At 34.7% G+C, this 24,226-nt stretch overlaps 1 protein-coding gene across 2 annotated transcripts in view; it reads left to right on the top strand.

The window, feature by feature from the left end:
* MSRA (methionine sulfoxide reductase A) overlaps window positions 1-24,226 on the top strand; it is a 536,950-nt gene that overhangs the window by 340,546 nt on the left and 172,178 nt on the right. For both annotated transcript variants that reach the window (XM_074209182.1, XM_074209183.1), the window contains exon 4: window positions 22,284-22,388. In XM_074209182.1, the coding sequence (XP_074065283.1) occupies window positions 22,284-22,388 (105 nt within the window). The remainder of the gene's footprint in view (window positions 1-22,283; window positions 22,389-24,226) is intronic.

Here is a 24,226-nt window from a genome sequence, read left to right as displayed (position 1 = left end):
AATTTTTGTATCAGTATTCATTAGGGAAATTGGTCTATAGTTTTCTTTCTGTTTTTGTTCTTCCATGGTTTAAATACCAGCACCATGTTTGTATGAGAAAAGGAATTTGGTAGGAGTCATTGCTTATTTTACCAAATGTTTTATGTAGTGTTGAAATTCATTCTTCTTTAAATATTCATTAGAATTCACTTGTGAATCCATCTGGGCTTGGCTGTCATCCCTTCTGCTTTTTCCTTCTAAAATATCACATTACAAACCCTCCTCTTCTTTAATGTGGGAGTTGCTAAATCTTGTGTGATCCTGACTGGCTCCTTGATATTTGGATCATTTCTTTCTGGCTGCTTGCAATATTTTTTCCTTGAACTGGCAGTTTTCATTTGGGAATCTTTTTTTAGGAGGTCATTAGTGGATTCTTTCCATTTTTATTTTATTCTCTAGTTTTAGATTATCTGGGCAGTTTTTCCTTGATAATTTCTTAAAATATGATGTCTAGGCTCTTTTTTCATCATGGCTATCAGATAATTTAATATTTATTAAATTATTTCTTTTTGATCATTTTCCAGATCAGTTTTTGTCCAATGTTATATTTCACATTTTCTTCTATTCTTTCATTCTTCAGTTTTTATTTTATTGTTTCTTGATGTCTTATGGAGTCATTTGCTTTTACTTTCTCAATTCTAATTTTTAAAAAATAATTTTCTTCAGTGAGCTTTTATACTTTTTTTCTCATTTAGACAATTCTACTTTAAGTAGTTTCTCTCTTCCAGGATTTTGTGCCTTTTTTACCACTTTGCTAGTTCTGTTTTTTAATATGTTATTTTCTTTAGATTGTCTGTGTGTGTGTGTGTGTGTGTGTGTGTATGAGTTGAATTAACCTTTACACACAGCTGCCTTTATAATTTATAATGTCATTCTAGTAATTAATAACAGGTAGCATTTTGTTTTCCCACCAAAAAGGAAAAAAGGCAGGCAGCAAGCATTTATTCAGAAATTACTCTGAACTAATATCTGGCCCCCTAGTGAAGAAGACAATATATTAAAAAGTACTGAAAAGTGAAGATAACATTCTTAGAAGCTCCCAGAAAACAACCTCCCCAAGGGCAGAGGAGAAATGATGTGAAGGGAGGGTCTCCAGATTGAGAGAGCTGGGATTCAGAAAGAAGTATAGCTAAGGAGGGGAATGAAACATGGTCACTGAAGCTGGACCCCAAAATGGAGACCTTGAGAGGATCTCACAAAAAGGGAAATGAGAGTATCATGACAGAGGTCTGTTCTAGGCTAGAAGGCATTTGAGTTAGAGTGACAAAATTTGGCACAGCCAGGCAGGCAATGAAAGACTAGTTAAAAATAGATGTCCATTTTCTTTTATTCTGCTTATCATAAACAGAAGTCTTAATTTCTTGAGTTGTAAAATTTAATACTAAAAATAATAGCATATATTTTGTAAAACCTTAACTGTTTACAGAGAAGTTTCCTTATAAAAGTCCTGTGAGTAGGATAATGTCAGTATTTTTTGATTGTCGTTGTTGGAATGAGGTGTGAGAAATTCCTGATGTAGAAACTTCCTTTGCTTCCAATTTATAGTTTTAGAGAGTAGACTGGGACATTGAGAGATTAAATGAATTTCTTATAATTCTGAGGTAATATTTGAACTCGAATCTTCCTGTCTAAAAGAAACCTATCAGTCTAATAAGCCACACTACCTTCCAGTGTCTCCAGAGTGTTAATTTTATAAATGGGGAAACTGAGGTTCAATGGCTAAGCACCTACACAACTCATAACCAGCAGAACCAGAACTAGACAGTGATTCAGCTTCCTGCTCTTTGCATTCTCCTATTCTGTCAGGATACCCCTATTAACATATACTGATGACTAACATCTTTTAAAATACAAATAGAAATTGTGCCACAATGAATCCTAGATTTTGTATGTAAGTCATTAATCATGATCAGATACCAACATCCAAATGTTTCCTACTATCTGATCCAAATTACGAGACAACATGGAACAATAGAAAGATCATTGGCCTTCTAGTCAGGTAATTCATGTCCTGACTCCTTAATTTACAAGCTGTTTGGCTACTTCTGAAAGTAAGGTTTTTGTTGTTACTATTAGGTGAATGACTTCAAATCTAACCTTGAAATTTACATAGCTATGTGATCATAGAAAAGATCTTTCCCCTCTCTGAGACTCAAATAAAAGAAATGATAGGAAGATTGTGAGATTTATTGGTACAGAAAGTTCCCATACTGAAGACCTGTCTATAATTTATTGTCTTAGAGTTGTCTGAGTCTCAGAAAGGTTAAATAACTTTTTTCATGGTTACATGGTTTCAGTAAGTTGCTACTAAGTTTCAGAGACTAGATTTGAACCCATGTCAACCCCACTTCTGCTCCAGCATTATATCCTCTATTTCTCACTACCTTATACATGCACAGACACATAAATTTGGGTGGGTAGATAATACATTTAGCAAAAGCAACATTGGGCTAGTTTCATAAAGGTTGGCCTACAAGTAACCACATGTGCTTCTAAAACCTCATCAAAAAGATAAAAGTTCATCAATAACCTTTAGCCCCTATATGTCTCAGTGACCTCAATCTCTAGGCTAAGTCATTCTCATCAAGGTCGTACAGTTGCTTGGAAATAAATTCATTCTCAGTCATTAAACCTAGATCTAATTTGATCCAACCCAGATTCAGGACATGAATCCTGGTTTCACCTGACTTGAAGGCCAGTTCTCTTTCTATTACTCCATGTTTTTTCATATTTTGGATCTGATAGTACAAAACATTTGAATGTTGATAGTTGATCATGATTAATGACTTAGACATGGAGGAAGGAAGGCATATTAAATACATTATCAGGAAGAAACAATTAAAGGGCTGATTTTATGAGGGAATGGATGGTGCCAAACCTGTCTCTAATATTTTCTCACTGTCTTTCCTTATAACATTAATATGTAAGTAAAATGGATTGGCAACAAAAAAGAGAAAGGAACAAAAAAAGACTTCTTCCAGTATATTTATTATCATGGTTATAAAGCTGTCAATATCTTTTTGCATTCCAGTTGCTTGGGCAAGAAAATGATACTCAAGAATGTGATTAGAATTAAAATATGACTGTCTGAGAGCTGAGGAGTGGGAGGGAGGGAAGGGAGAATATTTCTTTGATCTCAACTAAACTTGCTTTTTTGGTTGGTTGGTTCTTGTCCTTTGTTATCAAAGAAGACCAAAATGACATCACTATGTTTGAGACAAATGATAGTGTGTCTGACGGTGGCTAATCAGACCAATATATTCTTGGAATGCTGTACCACATATTGGGCATAAATAGTTCCATGTGAACACCTGGAGTATGGATGTCACGTTTCCTTTGAGTTACTTCAATTCTGCCCTTCTCATAGACTGCAGCCACCCTCTGATGAGGGCATACCATATTGGGTGGTCCTGTGCCAGTCTCTCCCAAGCTGTACAATCAATTCTAAAGTTCTTCAATGAGACCTTCAGGGTGTCTTGATATCACTTCTTCTGACCCCCTTGTGAATGCTTGCCCTGTGCGAGATCTCCATAAAATAGATCTTTGGGCAAGCATATGTCTGGCATTCTAACATGTCTGGCCCATCGAAGTTGCACTCTCTATAGTAATGTTGAAATCCCAGGCATTTGGTTTGCATCGACATGTCAAACATAGAAGCTGTGGCTAACAACACTACTTCTAAATGCTGCTAGAATGATATTAAGATGTAATTAGGAAATATTTAGCAAAATAAATAAAAATATAATAAACATAAATAGCATTACATTTTTAATCTAATTCAGGGATCCCTTATATACAAATTAGTGGCCCCCATTTCATTTTGAGTTTGACACTACTAATTTACAAAACTAGTTTTTCAGTTAAATTTGGGAAATAGTCTCATTAAACAGTTATGGTTGAGAACTTGGACACCTTTGGAAGAATGCAGTCTTGGTCACAGTAATCTAAGATAAGATGGAAAGGGGAAGGATTTATACAAGGTGCAGGCTTAGAAGTCAAGAAGGTGGTAAGGGAATGTGAATAAAACTAGGAGAATCTGGAAAATAAAGTCATTACCAGAACTTAAAGGATTCACCTTTCTCTTCAAATGATTGTCAGCAGCTAAGGGACAGGGATGCTGAAATGACAGCTCTATTCATGTTATAATTAGAATTCTTCCAAAGCAAGGCATCTCAAAGCTTTCCCCCATGAGGATCCAAATTGCTAATTCAAGCGTTAACCATATCTCCTTCCTGGGTTTAGATGATTGTGGCATCCATTTGAAATCCAGATTCCACGCTATCAAGAAATAGTTAAAATTTTCTCAAGAGATATGGCTACATCTTCTTACTTTGAACATTGTAATGCCCTATCCAAATGGAGAGGATGGAGATGATGATCATGATAACAGAGGGGTGAATATAATGGTGTCCATTTTAATCCTTGTCGCAATATTATGGAGACAGAAAGGATCATAAGCACATCTAATCTAAGCCTCTGGTTTTACAGATGAGGAAGATGAAATTTAGTGAGGGTAAGTGGCTTTTCATTTAAAGCTTTTAGCTTTTATCCTGATATGATGATGTCAAGCTAAGGATGGGATGATGGATTCTCAGGTTTATACTCATTCCTAAAGATCCTACATTGCTCTGCTAGAGTTTGGGGGAGTTGAACCAGCTGTACCAAAAATAAACAAACAAACAAAAAAACCCAAACTGCCAATAGTACAAAGAGAACTTTGTTAAGGACCTTTTAAGAATTTACCTACCACATCTTCCTAGGACACATTTTCCTACAGTTTTCTCCAATGGCAAACCGAGCTATACAATTGACAGCTTGTCACCTTTGACCAATATCCCTTTAAAAACAGTGACTAAAACTATAGAACAGCATTCCTTCTTTCTCTAAATAACATTGAACAAAGTTATAATGTCTTAGTACGATTACTCCTTTACCTGGCATTGCATTTCAGTTAACTAACACTAGAAAAGATCCCAGAATCAAAGCCTGTAAAACCTAGAAGAAAACTAAGAGATCTTCAATCTGTTTTACAGAAAAGAAGATTTTAAACCTAGAGAGATGAAGTAACATGCCCAAGATCATCTAGTTAGCAGATGGTACATCTAGGACTTCACCCCTGATGCCACCAAGTCTAGAGTGTCCTGGAGATAATAAGAGAAAGCTCTGGGGTTCCAGAACAGAAGTATCTAGTAGAATATAAACCAAAACTACAGTTACCAGAACCTCTTTCACAATGAAAAGAATTAGAGTGAGGCAAAGGACCATGAAAAGGGAAGACATATAGTCATGGACACTTCAGTTGGAATGATGTTCTCATCAGCCATCGTGGATTCGGAAGGAACATCAAAAGACTGTGACAGACCTAGTTCTAGCATGAAAGCCTCCTTTGAAGAGGCTCCAGATGTGTCCTCAAGTAGCACATTCCACTTAAGGACAATTCTAATCCTTAGAAAAGTTTTGCAGATAGAAAGCTGGAATTTTTCTCTTCCTATCATTGATCCAGTGCATCTAGTTTTGTCCTCTCAGTCCAAACAGAAAAGATTTGAATGCCCCTTGGAAATGACAGCCCCTCCAGTGCTGGACAGCTATCATGACCCTAACCCCCTCACTCCTGTCCTGAGCCTTCTCTAGACTGGGCATCTCTGCCTCCTTTAACCAGTCTTAATATGGCATGGCTTTTCCCCACCCATATTGCCTTCCTCTGAATACTTTAACATTGTGCCTGCTACATAGAAGGCACTTATTTAGTGTTTATGGATAATGTTGATTGATTTTGATTAGTGTCCTTCCTGAAATGTTTCTCTTAAAACTGAACACAGTACTTCAGATATATTTAGACCAGGAGGAGTACAATAGAAATCTACATTTCTCTTAATGTAACTTATGGTTGCCTTAGCTTTCCTGGCTGTTGTGTTATATTGTTGATTCACAATTAGTTTTCAGTCTGTTAAATCTCCCAGATCTTTTATAGACAAATTGCTGTCTAACTCTGCATCCCTCATCTTTTATATATGTGAAATTGATATTTTGAACCCAGGTATAAGACTTTATATTTATTCCTATTAAATTCCATCTCATTAAATTCAGTCCACTCTTCTAGCCTGTCAAGATCTAGCTTAGCTATGTCTCATGTTGGAAGCAATTAGCCCAGGGTTTATCCTTTGGTGTCAGGGATTCCCCTGCTGGGGGTAATCTGTTTAGCAATGTCCCAAGATTCCTAAGAAAAAAGTTTTTGCTGGGCAGAAACTCTCCAACTCCACAGATGGATGTGCTTCTGAGAATACTCAAATTACAGAGTGGTGAAGTAAAATGAGAGATGGAAGAATCCTTTATCTCTGTCCTGAAGTATAATCCCTCTCAACAAGTTCCCTGATTCTTTTTCTCTACCCATAGATAGATTAGCAAGCTCAAACTGATCGAAAGCAATAATTGCTCAGGATAACTGGCCTCTTCTGAGAATCTCTTTCTCTACTTTCAAGGAATCATTACCATGGGAACAAGGGAGGGCCCGCTCTCAGGATCTCTTAATTCCTCTGAGTGTTGTGTTTTCTGGTCATAGGTAAAGGGGTTTTGAAGGGGTGAAAGGTAGTTGGTCTTTTGAAAATGCTAATGTGAGACAATTAGAAGTTCACTAAATGTGTGTGTGTGTGTGTGTGTGTGTGTGTGTGTGTATTATGTTGATAAGTACTACCTGATATCACTAGCAAAATTTCCAACTGGTACAAGATTTGTTAGGATTGATCCTCCTTAGAAACACCTGCGAATCTGTATTATTTTTAGTTTTCTTCTGAGTATTGGCTATCATGCAGACCTATTTTATTTCTTAAGTAAAAATAACAACTAGGACCAGATTTCAGGGTTATAGTGAAACTTAACTAATAAAATGGATTTAAAGTGGTTCACAAAATGCAAATGTTAATCTCTGAGCAAATCAACAATTGTTTATGCACTACAATCTCCATCTTATCTTCACTATTTCTACACTGCAGTCTTTGACTCGTCTACCAGTTAGGGATAATTGTACTTACTTCAGAGGATATTTGAGAAAACAATATTTGTAAAGCATGTTGGTTTCCATGGATGAAATGTTTTTTGACTAGTACAACTTAAATATTATAATTCATTAGAAAGAACATATACATTATCTTATCTACTAATGTATTTCTGTAATTCAAATATAGTTTCAATGAATTGAAGACAATTTTGAAGATATACTTGGCATGCTTTCTTAATACTTAGACTTCCATTGTTAAATCAAATAACATTCCTCTATTTTTAAAGAGCCCCTTAGGGCAGCCCAAGAGAGCTTGGAGAGAAGTCTCATGTTGCTTTGTGCTTTCACCTCAGAAGCAAAAAAGAAATGTAATTAGAAATGTGTCAGAGAAGCCTTGGCTATTGTACCTGGTTGTAAGCTTCAGATGTTTGGATCCTAACTTGATAATGGCAATCATCCATCATCTTTGTTCCTTTTTTTGTGTTTGCTCCCACTTCATTTGCAGGGTGGGGAGGGTCAAGGTTTCGACTCTGGGAGAAAAAAAAAAACCCAGTGAAATTTCAAAAAGAAGCTCCACTCCATAGAATCAAATCATTGTGTGTATTTCATATCATTCTTTCTTGTAGCATACGCTAAGCATCTTTTCCAAGAGAGAGTTTCCTATTAACTGCATTTTGGAAGCTTAATTGATATGTGTACCTTTGCTGCATTTGATACTCTCTTAGCATGGTGCTTTCACAGACAACATAATTCCAATCCATTTATACTAATAAGCCCTGGCATAGTTTATATTCAAGGTTGTGTCATTAAGGTCTGCTTGGTTGAAATTATGTGGATTTTAATGTTTTCCATAATTGTCAAGAAATTAACCCCTTATGTTAAACACCTTGCATTGTTTTTGGAATTCTTTTATGGCAAAGAGAGAAAAGAGAAAAATGTTACTTATAAAACTGAGCTTAATGATTGAATATTACTGATGTGGGAAAAAAAAAGCATTAGGCTTGGAATCAAGTGACCCAGAGTCACTCAATTTCTCCTACTTATTATCAGTATGACCTTGGGCGAGTTAGTTCACTATTCTAGTATTTAGTTTTCTCTTCTAGAAATTGAAGGAGTTAGCTAAGAAGGTCTTTAAAGGTTTTTTTTTTAAGCTTCCAAGGTTCTGTGATTCCATTAATAGTCATTAATTTTCAGATCATATTTGGTCAAATTTTGGAAGTGATATATTGGGAAGTATTGAGTTCATTTATGAGTGATATGTTTTAGAAAGGAGATAAGTTGGAGGCAGTCCAGAAAAGATTGTCAGAATGGTTAAGGGTCCAAAGACCATGCCAAGTAAGAATCAAATGAAGGAACTCAAGATATTGGGGATGAGATCTCATTATTTTGAAAGACTACCATGCGAAAAAACAGATTAGACTTTTTCCTAGTTGATTTAGAGGACAGAACTGAGAGTAGTGGATAGAAATTTAGGGTTAATTAAAATAGTAATAGTAATGATAAAAGGTAACGTGCACTTTGTAATTTTTATCTTATTTAGTCCTCAAAACCATTATTACACCCATTTTTCAAATGAGGAAAATAAGTCAAAGAAAAGTTAAGTGATTTGCCCAGGTTACAAGGCTAGTTAGTGTCTGAGGCCATATTTGGACTTGTATCTTTCTGACTCCAGGCCATTATATTCACTATTCTAATTATCTCCAAACTATAGACAAGCTTCCTAAAGATTAGAACTATCCCAAACTGAAATAGTCTACCTCAGGAAGCAGTGAATTTCCTCCTCCTACTTCACCCAATTTGCTGGCAGATGTTTACTAATTAGACCTCTGAGAAGAAAAATGTACCCACAATACATTTAAAATATTATCTGCATTATTTTATAATTTTCTCCATTATTCTAGATGATCAATAAAACTATAAGTCAGGATCTGATTTGTAGCATTTATTGATTTGCAAGGGATAAACTTTCACAATGAAAATTTAGCAAATGACCCTTTAGCCATTTGCACTGGTTCCAGCATGCCACTCATTGCAGAAGGTCTTGCAGCAAAAGTCAGCTGTCCAGTATGATACAGAGGGAATTCTTGTTCATGCTCTTGACTGGACTAGCTGGTCTCTAAGATTCCTTCAACCTCTAGGATTTTGTGAAAATGCTACAGTATAAGTGAGATCACTGTGGGTGAACCTTCCAAAAGTAGCTCATTCCAAAGGTCCGGCTATTGACTTTTGGTTGACCCTCTCAACTTCCTTGAGCCTTGTCTCTGTGATCCATTGGCTCAGGGCCCCAGTTGCAGTCACCATTAGACTTATGGCTTTCCTTTAGATCCAGGTAGAATCTCTGGGTTCAAACTCTCCTTGGGAATCTGTAATTAGGCTGAATAATCAGAGAATCCTGCGTCTCCTGCTAAAACGTCAGCAGACTTCTAAACAGTCACCAAAATCATGAGATGCTCTATAATAATAGCTGACATTTGTTGAAGGCTTAAAAAGCTTTAAGAACAAATTCAAACCCTCAGATACACAAAATGCATCATTCTCATCTCATTTTTTAACCCTTATTAGTCTTATTTTTCACTCTTTTTTTGCTCTGTGTCTAGCTTCACTGTAGGTCACTGGAATCTTTTATTCAACCATTTGACCTTGTTGTCAGCTGGCCTGCCAACTGCTAGTTGCCACATCAGTAAACTGAGGAGCTCGAACAAGATAACTCCAGAAGGTTCCTTCTAGCCCTAATTTTATAGTTTGGTGATCATTTCTCTAAGGCCTTCTGCCGGCTTCTTTTTAATACAGGATTACAGATTATAAGACTGGAAGGACATTTAGAGAATTTTTCATTTTATTTTAAAAAAACAACTTTTTTTAAAAATTAACAATCTTTTCTTTTCTCTCTTTCCTGCCCTCTCCCCCCAAAGAAAAAGAAAATCTTTATTTAAAAAAATTACAGTCCTCATTTTATAGATGAGAAAGTGGTTCAATTTAAGTCACTTGCCCAAGGACATACAGATAAATTAAGCTGGTGAATTTGAACTTGGGTCCCTTGACTCCAAGTTGAGCATTGTTTGCCCATAACCATCACTCCATTCTTCTTAGATAATTCCTTGTATGCAATTTTTAATCTCTACTCAGTTATAACTTCAGTCCTTTGTCCTCTTTTCTGTTGTTGTTGGTTTTTTTTTTTTTTTGCAAGGCAATGGGGTTAAGTGGCTTGCCCAAGGCCACACAGCTAGGTAATTATTAAGTGTCTGAGGCCGGATTTGAACTCAGGTACTACTGACTCCAAGACCAGTGCTCTATCCACTGTGCCACCTAGCCGCCCCCCTCCCTTTGTCCTCTTTTCTTCAGGTGGGCTTAACTTGGAAGGAAAAGGGAAGAGGATAGAAGAGCAAAAATAATAAATATCCCTAGAATGGCAATCACCAATCAGAAGAAATATATATACCTCATCTCTTCTGTGTATTTCCTTTTTTCTTTTTTTTAGTGACCTCTTCTCTAATATTTGACAAAAAATCTTCACATAATATTTACTTCAGTTGTTACCCTCTTCCTTCTCAACAATTAATTTCCTTGTCAGCCTTTTACAACTGGCATGAGATATAGGAAGAAAGATTTCAAAAAGCCAGAGCATCTAAATTTAGTGCAAAAATGAACATAAACTGATTTCATTCTAGGAGCCTGGAATAGAAGTTCCTTTTCCTAATTTTCAAAGTAGCTATCATAAAATGTACTTACCTGAAGTGTTCTGAGTATTAAAAATCAACAGATCACTTGAAAATTCATATAATAATCAGGTATATCAATGCACAAAATTTGCAAATTAGTCTAGAAAATTAAATCTATTTGGCTTTTAAGATGAATTCAAGAAATAGATATACAAGTTACGGTTTCATAATTTGGACTGAATTGGAAATGAATTCTAATTCTTATTGTGCATGTATGACTGGGAAATTCTATCTATATTAGAATATTCCCATTCTGGTCAGCCTATTCAAATCTTAAACTTATGAATTTTAATCCTCATAATACTTCTGATAGAGAAACTTTACTGCAATCTCTTTTCAGGTAGAAAAATGAAACAGTGGTTATCTCTCCATGGGGTAAATTGATTGACCATTTTCATTAAATTAGTACTCTGGTTCAGTCCTCCAGCTTTTTGAGTTCACCTTTTATTTGAGTGAATCAACTGGTTATTTGGGCCTCATATAGATGGTCCCAAGGCTATGACTATATGATATTATATCTCGTTCAGAAATGAAAAATTAAGTCAACTGAGCCTCTTGTTTTGTGTTCTTTCCCACTCTTTTACCAGCTGGATTTTATTCATTTTATTGACTTGTTTTGAAATTTGCCCAAGTGCTTCATTTATAAATAAAATTTTAAAAGACAAAAATGAAGAAGACTTGTAGCATTTTGTGTCTTGTGGATCTTGTAAAGACTATTTTATATGGTGTATCTATGGAAGAATATAAGAAAATAAAAAAAAAACTAAAGTATGGTTGGATTGCCATATGCAGCCATGAAAGAAACACATGGATAGAACACCACAGATCCACTGATGTGTTAAAACCTAATTTAACTTTCTATAGGTCATAGTTTGGGATATTCCCAATCCAAAGAGCACATCACCATAATACTTAGAGATCAATATTTTAAATTCTTGATTCCTAGATTCATTCTTGTCAAATACATATTTAAGCAAATGTAAAATTATGACTTATTCCTAAAGATTTTGAGATCACCAAATAAGGAAAGATAGTGCTTCTTTGATAATTCTACCAAGTCAGTTTTGTATGGGATATTTGCAAACAGTGCATAATGTAAGTCAATAGAATATACCAATGCCACCCACAGACTTTGAAAATCAATAACTGTAATGCTGTTTCTGTGCAAAATGAATGGGCAATTATCATTATCTTCAGATGAATTCAAGTAGCTCTACTGGAAATCTGTGTAATCAGCTTGGGCATTAGTAAGAGCAGGTTTCAATATAACTTCTATTCTTTGTTTGTTTGTTCTTCCCCTTTTTTCAACCCCAGTGTATGTTTTTATTAGAGGGTAGAGGAGCATTAAAAAAAAAATCTCTAATTGAGTTTTTAAAGACATGACTGTCAATGACATTTTTTTTTTGTTTTTCTCAATCAAAACAAACTATAATATTCTTCTAAAATGTAGAATATAAAGTAAGAAGCTATATGGCAGATTGAAAAAAGCACACCATATTTGGAATCAGGACACTATTCTGGCTATGACACTGACTGCTGTGCATCTAGACCCAAACATTATATCTTTTTTGTACATGTTTCTAGAGACTGTGTCTTAAAGTTATTTTTCAAATTAATATAGAATTATTAGTATATATTATGTAATAGTATATAATTGATATACAAATATAACAATTATTAGTATTATTGGTCATTAGTATTGCTAATATAAATAATGTGACTATTAGACATCAATAATTACACATGCTAATAAATTCTCCTGGAGAACGAAACAGACATTTTTTTTATGTTTGAATGTAAATGATTATAGTCTTCTGATCTTTCACATTAGTACCCTGTTTTAAGATAGCTCCTTATTACGTAGAAAAAGGATGGAAATAGAAAGTAGTGAAAGTATTAATTCAAACCCCCTTATTTTAGAGATGGGAAACCTGAGGACCAAAATTGGAAGACAAAGATTCCCAATCTACTCCTACTGCCCTGATCTCTCAATCCCCCCAAACTAACCATGTGAATTAAAAGCCTAGTGTAATACAACTGTGAGTATTAGTTCTGTGCCTAAAAACTAATGAAAGCATTCCCTTACTGGCTTCCTTGGGCTAGTATCAATGTCAGCTAAGGCCTGTTAGTCCTAAGTGTTGAAAGGGTTCTTGGAAAGAAGACGACTCCTAGAAATTCCAGAGCAAGTAAACTTCCCTTTATACTGTTGACACTCTTCACTCTAGTGTCTCCCGTGGTTGTTTGACCATTGCCTGGCAGTTGGTTGACACTCCTGCAATTTTCCCTTAGTATTCTGCAGCAGGTTTCCCCTTTTCTCTCTCTTGTGTGCTAAGCTTGGATCTGGTAATGTCCCAGCTCTCTACTCAGTTTTGCATGTTTCTCTAATTCTCCCTGGTCCCTCCAGCCCTTCCCAACCCCTCCCTTGCAGGCAACTTCCCAACTGGATTAGAACTTGATGCTATGAATTTTATCCAGAACAAGTGATATTGCACTCCTCTATGGCCATACAATGCAATCGTGACCATAGCTATCCAAGGTGGCACAGTAGATAAAGCGCTGGGCCTAGAGTCAAGAAGGCTTGAGTTAAAATTTGACCTCAGACTCTTACTCTGTATGAACCTGAACAAATCATTTAACCCTGTTTACTTCAGTTTCCTCATATATAAAAATGAATTGGAGAAAGAAATGTCAAGCCACTCAAGTATCTTTGCTAAGAAAACTCAAATGGGATTATGAAGAGTCAGACATGACTGAAATAACTGAACAGAAACAGCAAAATTGTCCATAAAAGTGGTTGACCTTCATTTTCAAGGAGATCCAATGACTTCATGAGGTGATGTCTTTCTTGACTTGCTTGTGAATTAGATTTAAGTGAGGTAGAGTTGCAGAGTTGTCTGTCTCACTTTTTTTCCCCTGAGGTCATCAAATTGTCTTGTTATAATAACAGCAACAATAACAGCAATAACAATAATAATATAATAATTCAAAGTTTACAAAGTGCTTTAAATTGGTTATTTCATTTGCTCCTTGATGGGAAAGCAACCTAAAATACATACCACATTAATGGAGGAATAAGCATGTCATTTTTACAAATGAGAATTTGCCCATCATTTTTTGCATGTTATTGTAGTTGTTCCTTATTAAAATGGTTTTGGAATGAAATCGTGTTTTATTGATATAATAAGTTCTAGATACTATATCTTAAAGTGAATTAGTAAATCATTCACCAAAATCAGGTAAACACTGCCATTACACAATTAAATTATTCTTTTTCTGTTTTTCCTTTGTTAGGTTGTTACTATTTATTATCATCATTGCTATCAGCAATTTTATAACTAGGATTATTATTAATTTATTCATTATTTATTAATTAATAGCTGATATTTACACAACACATTGAGGTTTACAAAGTGCTATATAAAAGCATATAAATATACCTTAACTCATTTGACCCTTATAACAACCTTGAGGTAGATACTATGAATGTTAAACACATTTTATTGATGAGAAAACTTAGCCTCAGAGAGAGGAGTAGTGACATATCCTTATTCACATATCTTGTCATAGACAAGATTTGAACTAAGATTTCTCCTTTGGTGTTCTTTGTACCATATAATTATTTCCAACAAACTCATGCTGTATATATATTCACACCAGCTTACAGTAGTCTTTTTCCCCCAACAGCACCCAGTTTAAGTTCACTTAACTTTGCCTCATTTCTTCATCTTCCATGTCTCTCCACCTACACACAGTTCCTTGTCTATTGAAACAAAGTTTATCAAATAAAATTGAGTGTGCAAGAAAAAGACCATTCCACAAGGCTCCAGTTAAGCTGTTTGACAATCACTCCTCTAAAAACCCTTAAAGACTAAAAATAGCTCTGTCTTTGCAGCCAGTGTTACAATTTTAGTACAATTTCAGAAATAGGATGATATGGTTTAGAATCAGAAGAACTGAGTTGAATCCAACTCTGTTACTACTGATGTAAGTAATAGAACAGTCCTGGAAGACACCTTAGAGGCTATCTAGACTAACTCTCTCATTTTACATTTGAAGAAACTGAGACCTAGCAAGATAAGTATAGATGGTCATATGGATAGTATCACTGGTGAAATTTGAGCCCAGGTCTTCTGACACACAGAGATAGTCCTCTTAAATTGGTACAATTTTATGGAAAGCAATATGACAATATACAATTGGAGCTATAAAACTATATCCTTTGATCCAAACTTCTTACTAGAATTACTATAGACTAAGGATATTATTAAAAGAAGAAGTGGGGGGGTAAACCTACTTGTATGAAGATATTCATGGCAGAATTATTCATAAAATACTCAACAACTGGAAAAATGCTTCTCTGATCAGGATGGAAATTGAGAAGGTATCAACATAACAATCTGCAGTCCTTAATCATTAAACAACAATCAATCAAAAGACTTTTATTGGATCTCCTATGTGCCAGAGGCTGAGGCTGCAAAGACAAAAATGAAACTGTCCTTGACTTCATAGATTAATCATTGTGTTGAAAAAATTGCTCAATAATTTGTGATTTATGGATGTAATTGAATACTTTTGTATCATAAAAATTGTCCAATATGAAGAATAAAAAGGAGATAACATGAACCAAAAAAGCATGATGAAGGAAAAACTACCAATATTTATTACAACTGTGTAAATGAAATAATAGATTTTTTTAATCTATGAAAGAAAATGTAGAAAAGATAGCAGTGGAGACAACCAGTATATATATTTTTGATATTTTGTTTATGTTAATATATCTATTTTAGAAGACAAACTATAAGGAATAGAATTTACAGTTTCATTAATTGGTTTTAAATTTTTTTCTTGTTTGTTTAAATATTTGTTTTTGTAGATGGTTACTAAATTTAGAATTTTAGAAATGAAATCATTAATGTAAATGAAATATAAAATCAAAAGGAGGAAAGGGGAAAATCTTTATCTCATAAAAATTATTAGCTTCTGGTTTTACTCTGGTCATACTCTTAAACATATTAAAATTTCTTTTTTTTTATTTTTGTTTTTTGTTTCTCTTGGTTTTTTTCCTATTTTTTTTTTTAGTAATGGTAACTCTCCCAAGTAGATAATTATTGGATTTTCAAAAACCTTTTCCTAATTCCAAAATTGAACCTTATATGGCATAGCTCAACTTCAAGAACCTTAAATAAAGATATTTTAGTTTGAAATGACAGACACCTCTTTACTCAACTCATTTACTCCTAGGTCATACTTCCATATTTGAGAATTTAAGAAAGAATACTAAGTTGTCTTCTATCACAAAAGTTCTCTAGTCCACCCCCTCCCCTATTTTGTGGAATGGCATAATCATAGAAATGTTGAGTTAGAAGGGGCCTTGAAAATAATCGAGTCCAATTCCCTTCACTGTACCTATAAATTCATCCTCAGAGAGTTAAGTGACTGTGAACATCTGGAGTAGTACTTGGGGCATAAATCTCCTCTAGTGATAGCTCTCTACTCTTAACTTAGACTTTATCTCTATTGTGTTAGAGGAATAGCTGTTAGCTCTGGGCATGATGCTACCTTTAAGGCAATCGGATTAAGTGACTTGCTCAAGGTCACTCAGCTAGGCAATTTTTAAGTGCCTGAGGCCAGATTTGAAACTCAGGTCCTCTTGACTCCAGGGTCACTGCACCACTTAACTGCCCTACCTCTGGAACTTTCAATGAAATATTGAAAATGTAGTGGAACCTCTGTACTTTAGAGATCTTTGAATTTCATTCATGAGGGTACTCCTTCCAATGACTTAGGTCACTAATCATCCTGAATGAGTCAATGTGACAAAAAAAAAAAATAACTCAGTATCCAACCTTCTGGTGATAAACCTTTCCACATATATTGGGCCAATCTTTCTTACCTCATATACATGCTCACACAAACACTTTACCTATGGCCCAGGAGGAGATATCATTGTTGAACTTTAGTAGAGATTCTACTTCTGTGTGTGTGTGTGTGTGTGTGTGTTTGTATGCATATATGTGTGTGTGTGTGATTCACACATACACATAAAGATACAGACACTTGCAGATGTATTTGTGTGCATGTTACACACATATAATACATACATATATACATACTTTCATTTTATCTTTTTAGTGTCATGGACAGGGAGGGATCATCAGGGCCATTCCAAAAGTGTTAATTAATTGAGCAGGTGACATGAGTGGAAATTGGAAAGCTATCAACAGAACAATCTCTCTTCCTCCTTAATCAATAATCAGACCAGAGTAGTACTATAAGAGTTTTGGTGGGGGAGCACAAACACATTTAATCTGTTAGTTAAAATAAAAGGAAATAGCCATCCATGCTGAACTGGGTGTGAAATATGTCCCTAATGTTGGCATGTTAATTATAAACATATAGTTGGTACTTTTCAACGAAAGTCTTCCATGCCAATGCAAGCTTACCAAACACTCATGTGCAGAAAATTGTGAACATATCTTGCTCTCAGTTGTCTTAACTGACCTTGGTTTGCTCTATGAAGGCTCATAATTCCATGTGGAACTCACTTTCTGTGTAGATTCTTGTCCAGAATCCCCAGTGCTTTTAACAGTGAACCAAACCTTATGCTACCTTTTAGAAAGTTTATAAGATCTCAAATGGTTGCCCAGAATCTACCCCCTTACTATTGTTTCCCACTGAGCAAGGAAGAGAAGAAAAAAAAATCTACCAAAATGAAACTCATCATTTCTTTTAACATCTTTTCTTTTAAAGGTATTTTTCATCCACATGCTAAAACACATATTATGCTGCTTTGACTCTTTAACAAGCACATTTGCACATCACATCAATTCATGTCATTTGCACAGCATGTGTGATCAAAGCTCATCATAGTTTTAAAGCCTGGCCCTTATCTCAGTGAAGCATAAGACAGTGTTTGCAGATTGATCTCAGAAATCAGATTAGCCTAGGACACTGGTTCGTTCCTATAAAATGTGAGGATTACCGTGAGTTGTTCATAGGCCCTTAATCCCTTTGATCATTTACACTGTGTAGTTTTATGCAGTTTGCTCTGCTTTAGAGAAATAAAGTAAAGAAACATAAAGGTGAATTTGACAGAGGCATCACCTCACTGTTTATCAATGCAGAGAGATGTTGAGTTTTAAGGGTAGCATCTATAAAAGACTTTGACTAAGCTGCTTTTAAGCCCTTTTGAATGTAATATCTGTACAAAGATTTTCTTTTAAAAAGAATATCAGTCTCTAATTATTTCTATAAATTTGCCCAGTTTAATAACCAGTAAAGGAAAGCATATTTCTAAACAGCATTGCTAAATCTTAACATTAAAGTTGGCACAGAGTCTGACTTAAACTATTTCCTGTGTAACATTAACCATCACTTTATTGCATGCTAATTCTAAATTCACTTTAGAAACTACTTTCTCCCCTGAAATTAGGGGGTCTGCTGTCACCAGGTCACGAAGATGCCTTAATCCATATGGACTTGTGATCCAGACAAGATAACCACTAAATTTCCAACTTTCTGTAAAAGAACATTTTACATGTTTTAACTGGTAAATGTAAAAAAAAAAGTTGACAATCCTGAAAATAATCTTATAGAGCAAACGTAGTAATACCTGATAACAGAGACAATAAAAGTAATGACAAATGAGAAGAACAGGTTTAATATAAGTAACACCTACACAATATCAGCCTTTTAAAAATGTTTTATTTCAAACTTAAACATAAATCTATGAGAATTTCTACATATACATCAGAGTCTAAAAAAGTAGATTGTATGTAAAATTATGAATTACTGCTTTTATAAAGAATACCTGATCAATTCTCTATATTTTTTACACAACTGATCTAAAATAGTATGATTTTAGAATTATAAAATGGGTTGCAGTAGTTTGGAAAATATCTATACAAAATAATGTTATGATTTTAGCAAATACAATATCTGTTATTATAATGGGTTTTTTAAAAAATTAGAATTTCCTTATTCCAAAGTATGAAGAGGCTTGATAAGCATTCTTAAGAGCACATGATAAACTGGGCACAAAACAGACAAATATTTTGGGGTCATAGTCATTACTTCACCAAGAAGAAATAAAAGCTGATAACAAAAATGCACCATTAGATTTGACAAATGTAACTGAAAGTGGTTTACCTCTGAATTGTGTATGTGAAACAGCAAATACCCCAAGAGAGAAATCAAAAGGTCCTCTTTGGGTAACATCTGCATGAAATCAGCTAACAATATCTCAATAAAAAATGTCAAACAAATAGCTGAATCATATAGATAGAAACAGAAGGATTTATAATAGCAATTCTGAACCATTTCATTAGCCATCATAAGAAATCATTGTTCTCAAAGATCTAGAATTTGGTGATCAAAGTATAGCAGGAAAGGAAATGGTCATCACTATTCAATAGAGTAATGTAAACTTCAAAAATTAAGCACCTGCCAAATACCAAGCAAGGCATAATCTGATGGCTAGAAATATACGTCACAAAATTACTGTATTTCATGAATTAGTAGCAAATCCTCCTCCTACTAATACACACTGCTTTGAAAATTCAACCAATAAACTACATCTTAGAACTAGAATATTTTCACAGAACACATTGTTGCCCACAATGATGCTGTAATGATAATGATGATTAGAAAGACATAAGTACAAAATGGTACAGCTAAGCAGTACCGTAGTACATAGAAGCCTGGACCTGGAGTCAGGAGGAAGATTCATCGTTCAGAATTCAAATCTGATCATAGACACTTATTAACTGGATAGCCCTGGGAAAGTCACTTAACCCTCTTTGCCACAGTTTCCTCATCTGAAAAATGAGTTGGAAAAGGAAATGCCAGACCCCTTCTGTATCTTTGCCAAGAAAATCCTAAATGTTAGGAAACAATTAAAATTAAACAACAAAAAAAAAATTAAAATTAAACAGCAAAACTAAAGTGGTAACTTTCTCATTAATCCTTAGTTGATAAAATGTTCCTTTTTTAACTTAAAGGAAGGAGATCTTCTAGGCAGGCAGTTAGCTTCTCAACTCTTATTATTTTAATAAATTAAACCTGATGATGATGATGATGATGATAAAAACCTCACTTAATAAATTAACTTATGTAGTAGGGTTATTTTATTACACTGACATGGCCTAACCAAGAACAAATGATATCTCTCCACTTATTAAAGTTTATCTTGGGGGCGGTTAGGAGGTGCAGTGGATAGAGCACTGGCCCTGGAGTCAGGAGTACCTGAGTTCAAATGTGATCTCAGATACTTCATAATTACCTAGCTGTGTGGCCTTGGGCAAACCACTTAACCCCATTGCCTTGCAAAAACTAAAAACAAAAATGTTTAAAGTTCATCTTTATTTCTATAAAGAGTGTTCAGTAGTCATATATAATTCCTTTGTGGTTGTTGGCAGGTAGATTACATTTACCTCTGAATAAATCATAATGCTTTCAATAAATGGACATAGTTTGTCTCAGTCATCCCTATCTTCATATTTTTAATTTCTTTCTATTCTATTATTGTTGTTGTTCAGTTGTTTCAGTCGGGTTGAAATCCTCATGACTCCATTTGGAATTTTCTTGGCAAAGATACTATTGTGGTTTGCCATTTCCTTCTGTGGCTTATTTGACAGATGAGGAAACAGAGGCAAACAACTAGTAAGTGTCAAGGCTTAATTTGAATTTAGGTCTTCTTTACTCCAGCTGCTAGCTGTTAGCATTTCTAGAACTGTCAAATTAAAGGTCAATGGAATATCTATATTTTTACATAATTTTTTGAAAAAAAAAGAAATTTAGGAAAAATTCTGATTTAGATTCTAAATATAAAAGCCCTTTCTTTGATGATTTACATTACTCTAATATATAAATTAAATTTTTAAAAGAATGAATGGGGAAGGGCAGCTAGGTGGCACAGTAGGTAGAGTGCTGGCTCTGGAGTCAGGAGGATCTGAGTTTAAACTTGGCCTTGGGCACTTAATAATTCCCTAGCTGTGTGACCTTGGGCAAGTCACTTAACCCCATTGACCTGCAAAAACCAAAGGGAAAAAAAGAATGAACTGGCCACATCAAACTCCTGAATCTATGTTTTTGTTCTCTTATGCCCCATCCCTGGAAATCTTTAAAGTCTTTGATGGCAGATAAAAGATGGATTTTTAAAATATAGAGACAACATAACTAGCCATGGAAGGTGCGGGTATAAGTTCTTCCATTTTAGTTTCATATTGCACCGAGGAAGATGATGAAAAAGAAAATTTCAGAGGTGTGAAATCTTTGAAACAAACATCTGGCTTTCTGATCCAAGGAGTATCCCTCTTGAGAATGGGCCAGCTGAAGACAATTGCAGAAGGAAAAAAAAAAAACAAAAAAAGAAATAAATAGGAATTAGCAACACTAGTTGTTTACCTCAGAGACAAATTAGGTGAAGAAAACACTTACTGGCCCAGTGGGTATTTGAACCCAACCCTTGTAACAGTGTTAACAGCATAACAAATACATCCCTCTGTTACCTAATTTATCTAATGTGATTGAGCTATAACCCTGCTTATTAAAGGCTGTTTGACCAATATCATCTTTAACAGAATTGCAGCTGAACTTTTAGTTTTGGGGCCATAGCACTTCCATAAATTTTCTGTTTGTTTTTTTATTGTTGTCAATTTTTTTGTTTATTTTATTCTTTGATATTTCAAGAACTCTTTTAAATATTTTATTTAGAATTCCATAGTTTGGAAATCAGGTTTTGACAGGGTTTGTGTGTGTGTGTGTGTGTGTGTGTGTGTGTGCTTATTGCCTTTTTGTTTAATTTTGGCAATTTTCACAGTTTTCCACTTGAAATCTTCAAACAGGACAAGTGATGCTATGGAAAGATCACTGGTCTTAGAGTCAAGAGATCTTATTTCAAAACTAAACTCTATTATCTTACTAAACCATGTGGCTTTAATTTCCTCATTTTAAAAAGGGAAAAGGAAGAGAGAGAGTGAGAGAGAGAGAGTTGAAGGGGAAGGAAAAGGCAAGAAGATTGGAGAGGAAGGGACAGAAAATATTTATATTATCTATCTCATAGGATTATTGTAAGAAAATAACAATAATAGTTCATATTTATAAAGCACTTGAGGTTTATAAAGTACATTATTTCATTTGGGCCTCACAAGGCTTTGCCCTAGTGGTATCCCCATTTTATAGTTTCAGAAACTGAGACTCAGAGAAGTTAAATGATTTGCTGACAGTCACATTCTGGGGCAGGATTTGAATCTTGTCCTTTCTGATTCTAAATACAGTGTTCTATCCATTAAACTGAAAATATTTGGAGAGAACCAAGTATATGTAAATATGATCTATTGGTTGGATATTTGTAAGAAAAATAACTGTTTTTATCTACAAATAACAACCAACAACACAAACTATTTCAGACATTTTGGGGAAAATTGTTCAGTTCATCCTCCCCTATTATCATTCTATCTTTACCCTGCTTCTTGACTTCAAAAGCATATACTAACTTTGGGGTGCATTTTCTTTTTTTTTTTCCTTTTCAGAGAAAACTGGCCATGCAGAAACTGTCCGAGTTGTGTACGAGCCAGAACACATCAGTTATGAGGATCTGCTCAAGGTCTTCTGGGAGAATCATGACCCGACACAAGGTAGAGTGATGAGTGAGCCAGTATTTAATTATCTTACTAATTACAGCTGGGATAATTAGTGTTTGAGCTGCATGGAAGAGATGAACCTTGAAATCACACAGGAGTTCAAGAATATGATGGCAGACATTTATTGACAAGGAAAAAGGAGAGTGAAAAAGAGGGGAGAGAGGAGGATGAAAGCAGACTTAGACCAAACCTACATTGTCCCTTGCCTCTCCATTTACAATGGTCTGTGGTGGGAGAATTCCCATAGAGAAAAATATTGAGATAGTAGAAAATCCATTCACCTTTGATTATTTCATTATGTTTCCTTATTGCAGGCTTTTGTCTATGAAATTGGTGACTTTTGGGCCGGCTAGGTGGCACAGTGGATAGAACACTGGCCCTGGAGTCAGGAGTACCTGAGTTCAAATATGGCCTCAGACACATAATAATTACCTAGCTGTGTGGCCTTGGGCAAGCCAGTTAACATCATTGCCTTGCAAAAACTTAAAAAAAAATTGGTGACTTTTTTCCAGTCATTCTAAAGTTGTTTAGATTTATACGTCCTATATTTCCTTCAGTTTAGATTTTTTTCACCTTTTAAAACACTGTTGTCAGATTTTGTTTATGCAGAGAAAAACAATTGAACTAAAAACTAAAGTACAATTTTCAGGGACAACTCTAGTGGGGTCCATGATGTTTATCTATGGAGTAGATTACAAAAAGGAAATGAATTTATATCTCTACATACAATAGTAATCATAATTTTCAATGCATACTCTTTATATGCACAAAAACAGACCCAAGTGATTGAATACCATCATAACATTCAATTCTGGCCTAAAGGCCATACCAATACTGCTTTACTGTTCAATATTCTGATATAATGAAGTCTATTAACTAAAAAATCCTATGTATGTAGCAGATGTACTATTCACAGATCTCCACCCATTCATTTGGCAGTCTCTTTAAAATTATCTATTTCACAACAATCCTTTTTATAGTATATTTTGTGTAGTATTATATTTATCCATTCATATATCCATCTATATCTATTTATCTATCTATCTATCTATCTATCTATCTATCTATCTATCTATCTACTTACCTACCTACCTACCTAATAGTGCACTTGAAATGGTTTGTCCATGAAAATCCATATTGTATTTTGAATGATTGGGGGAGGTAATGTTAGTGGGACAAGGGACGCATCTCTTGGTAAAAAGTATTTCATGGGAAAGATAATCCATTTTGGTGATTAGATTAGACTTTTTGATTGCTCGTTCTTAGATTCAACCAATCCAACTCTTCAACTTATACTCAAGTTGAGATGGGATGAGTCATTTCAAAACTTCTAAGACCTCTCTTTCAGTCCCTCTGAACCCTACTGTAACAACACCAATAACAAACAATAAATAAAACTTTAAAAAACAATATTAATGACAATTATTCTTATTTGTATAACTTAATGTTTCACCTCACTTATTGCACTGTTACCTCCTCTGATGCTCTTTTTAGCATGGAGGCAACCCAAATTTCTTGGAGAATCATAACATAAATTACAGAATTTGAAAGACTTTTAAAGATTATCTAGTTCATTGTTCATTTTACAAATGAGGAATCAATACTTTCCCAGTGTGGTAAAGTGACTTGCATATAGTCACACGTGTGTTAGGAACTAAGATTTGAATCCATTCTCTTATCTCCAGATATGGAGCTTCTTCTCCTAGATCAGGTTACTTGTCTGCTGGTATAACTCAAACTCTGAAAGGTCCTATCAGATGGGAGACAGATTGAGATCTTCACTGGTAAATAGGATACCCACAATAATGAGTTCACAGGTCCATCTAAGGATT

This window comes from Macrotis lagotis, chromosome 1 (genome assembly GCF_037893015.1).
Source record: "Macrotis lagotis isolate mMagLag1 chromosome 1, bilby.v1.9.chrom.fasta, whole genome shotgun sequence".
Classification (NCBI taxonomy): Eukaryota; Metazoa; Chordata; class Mammalia; order Peramelemorphia; family Peramelidae; genus Macrotis; species Macrotis lagotis.
This window is presented reverse-complemented; position numbering and strand designations above follow the sequence as displayed.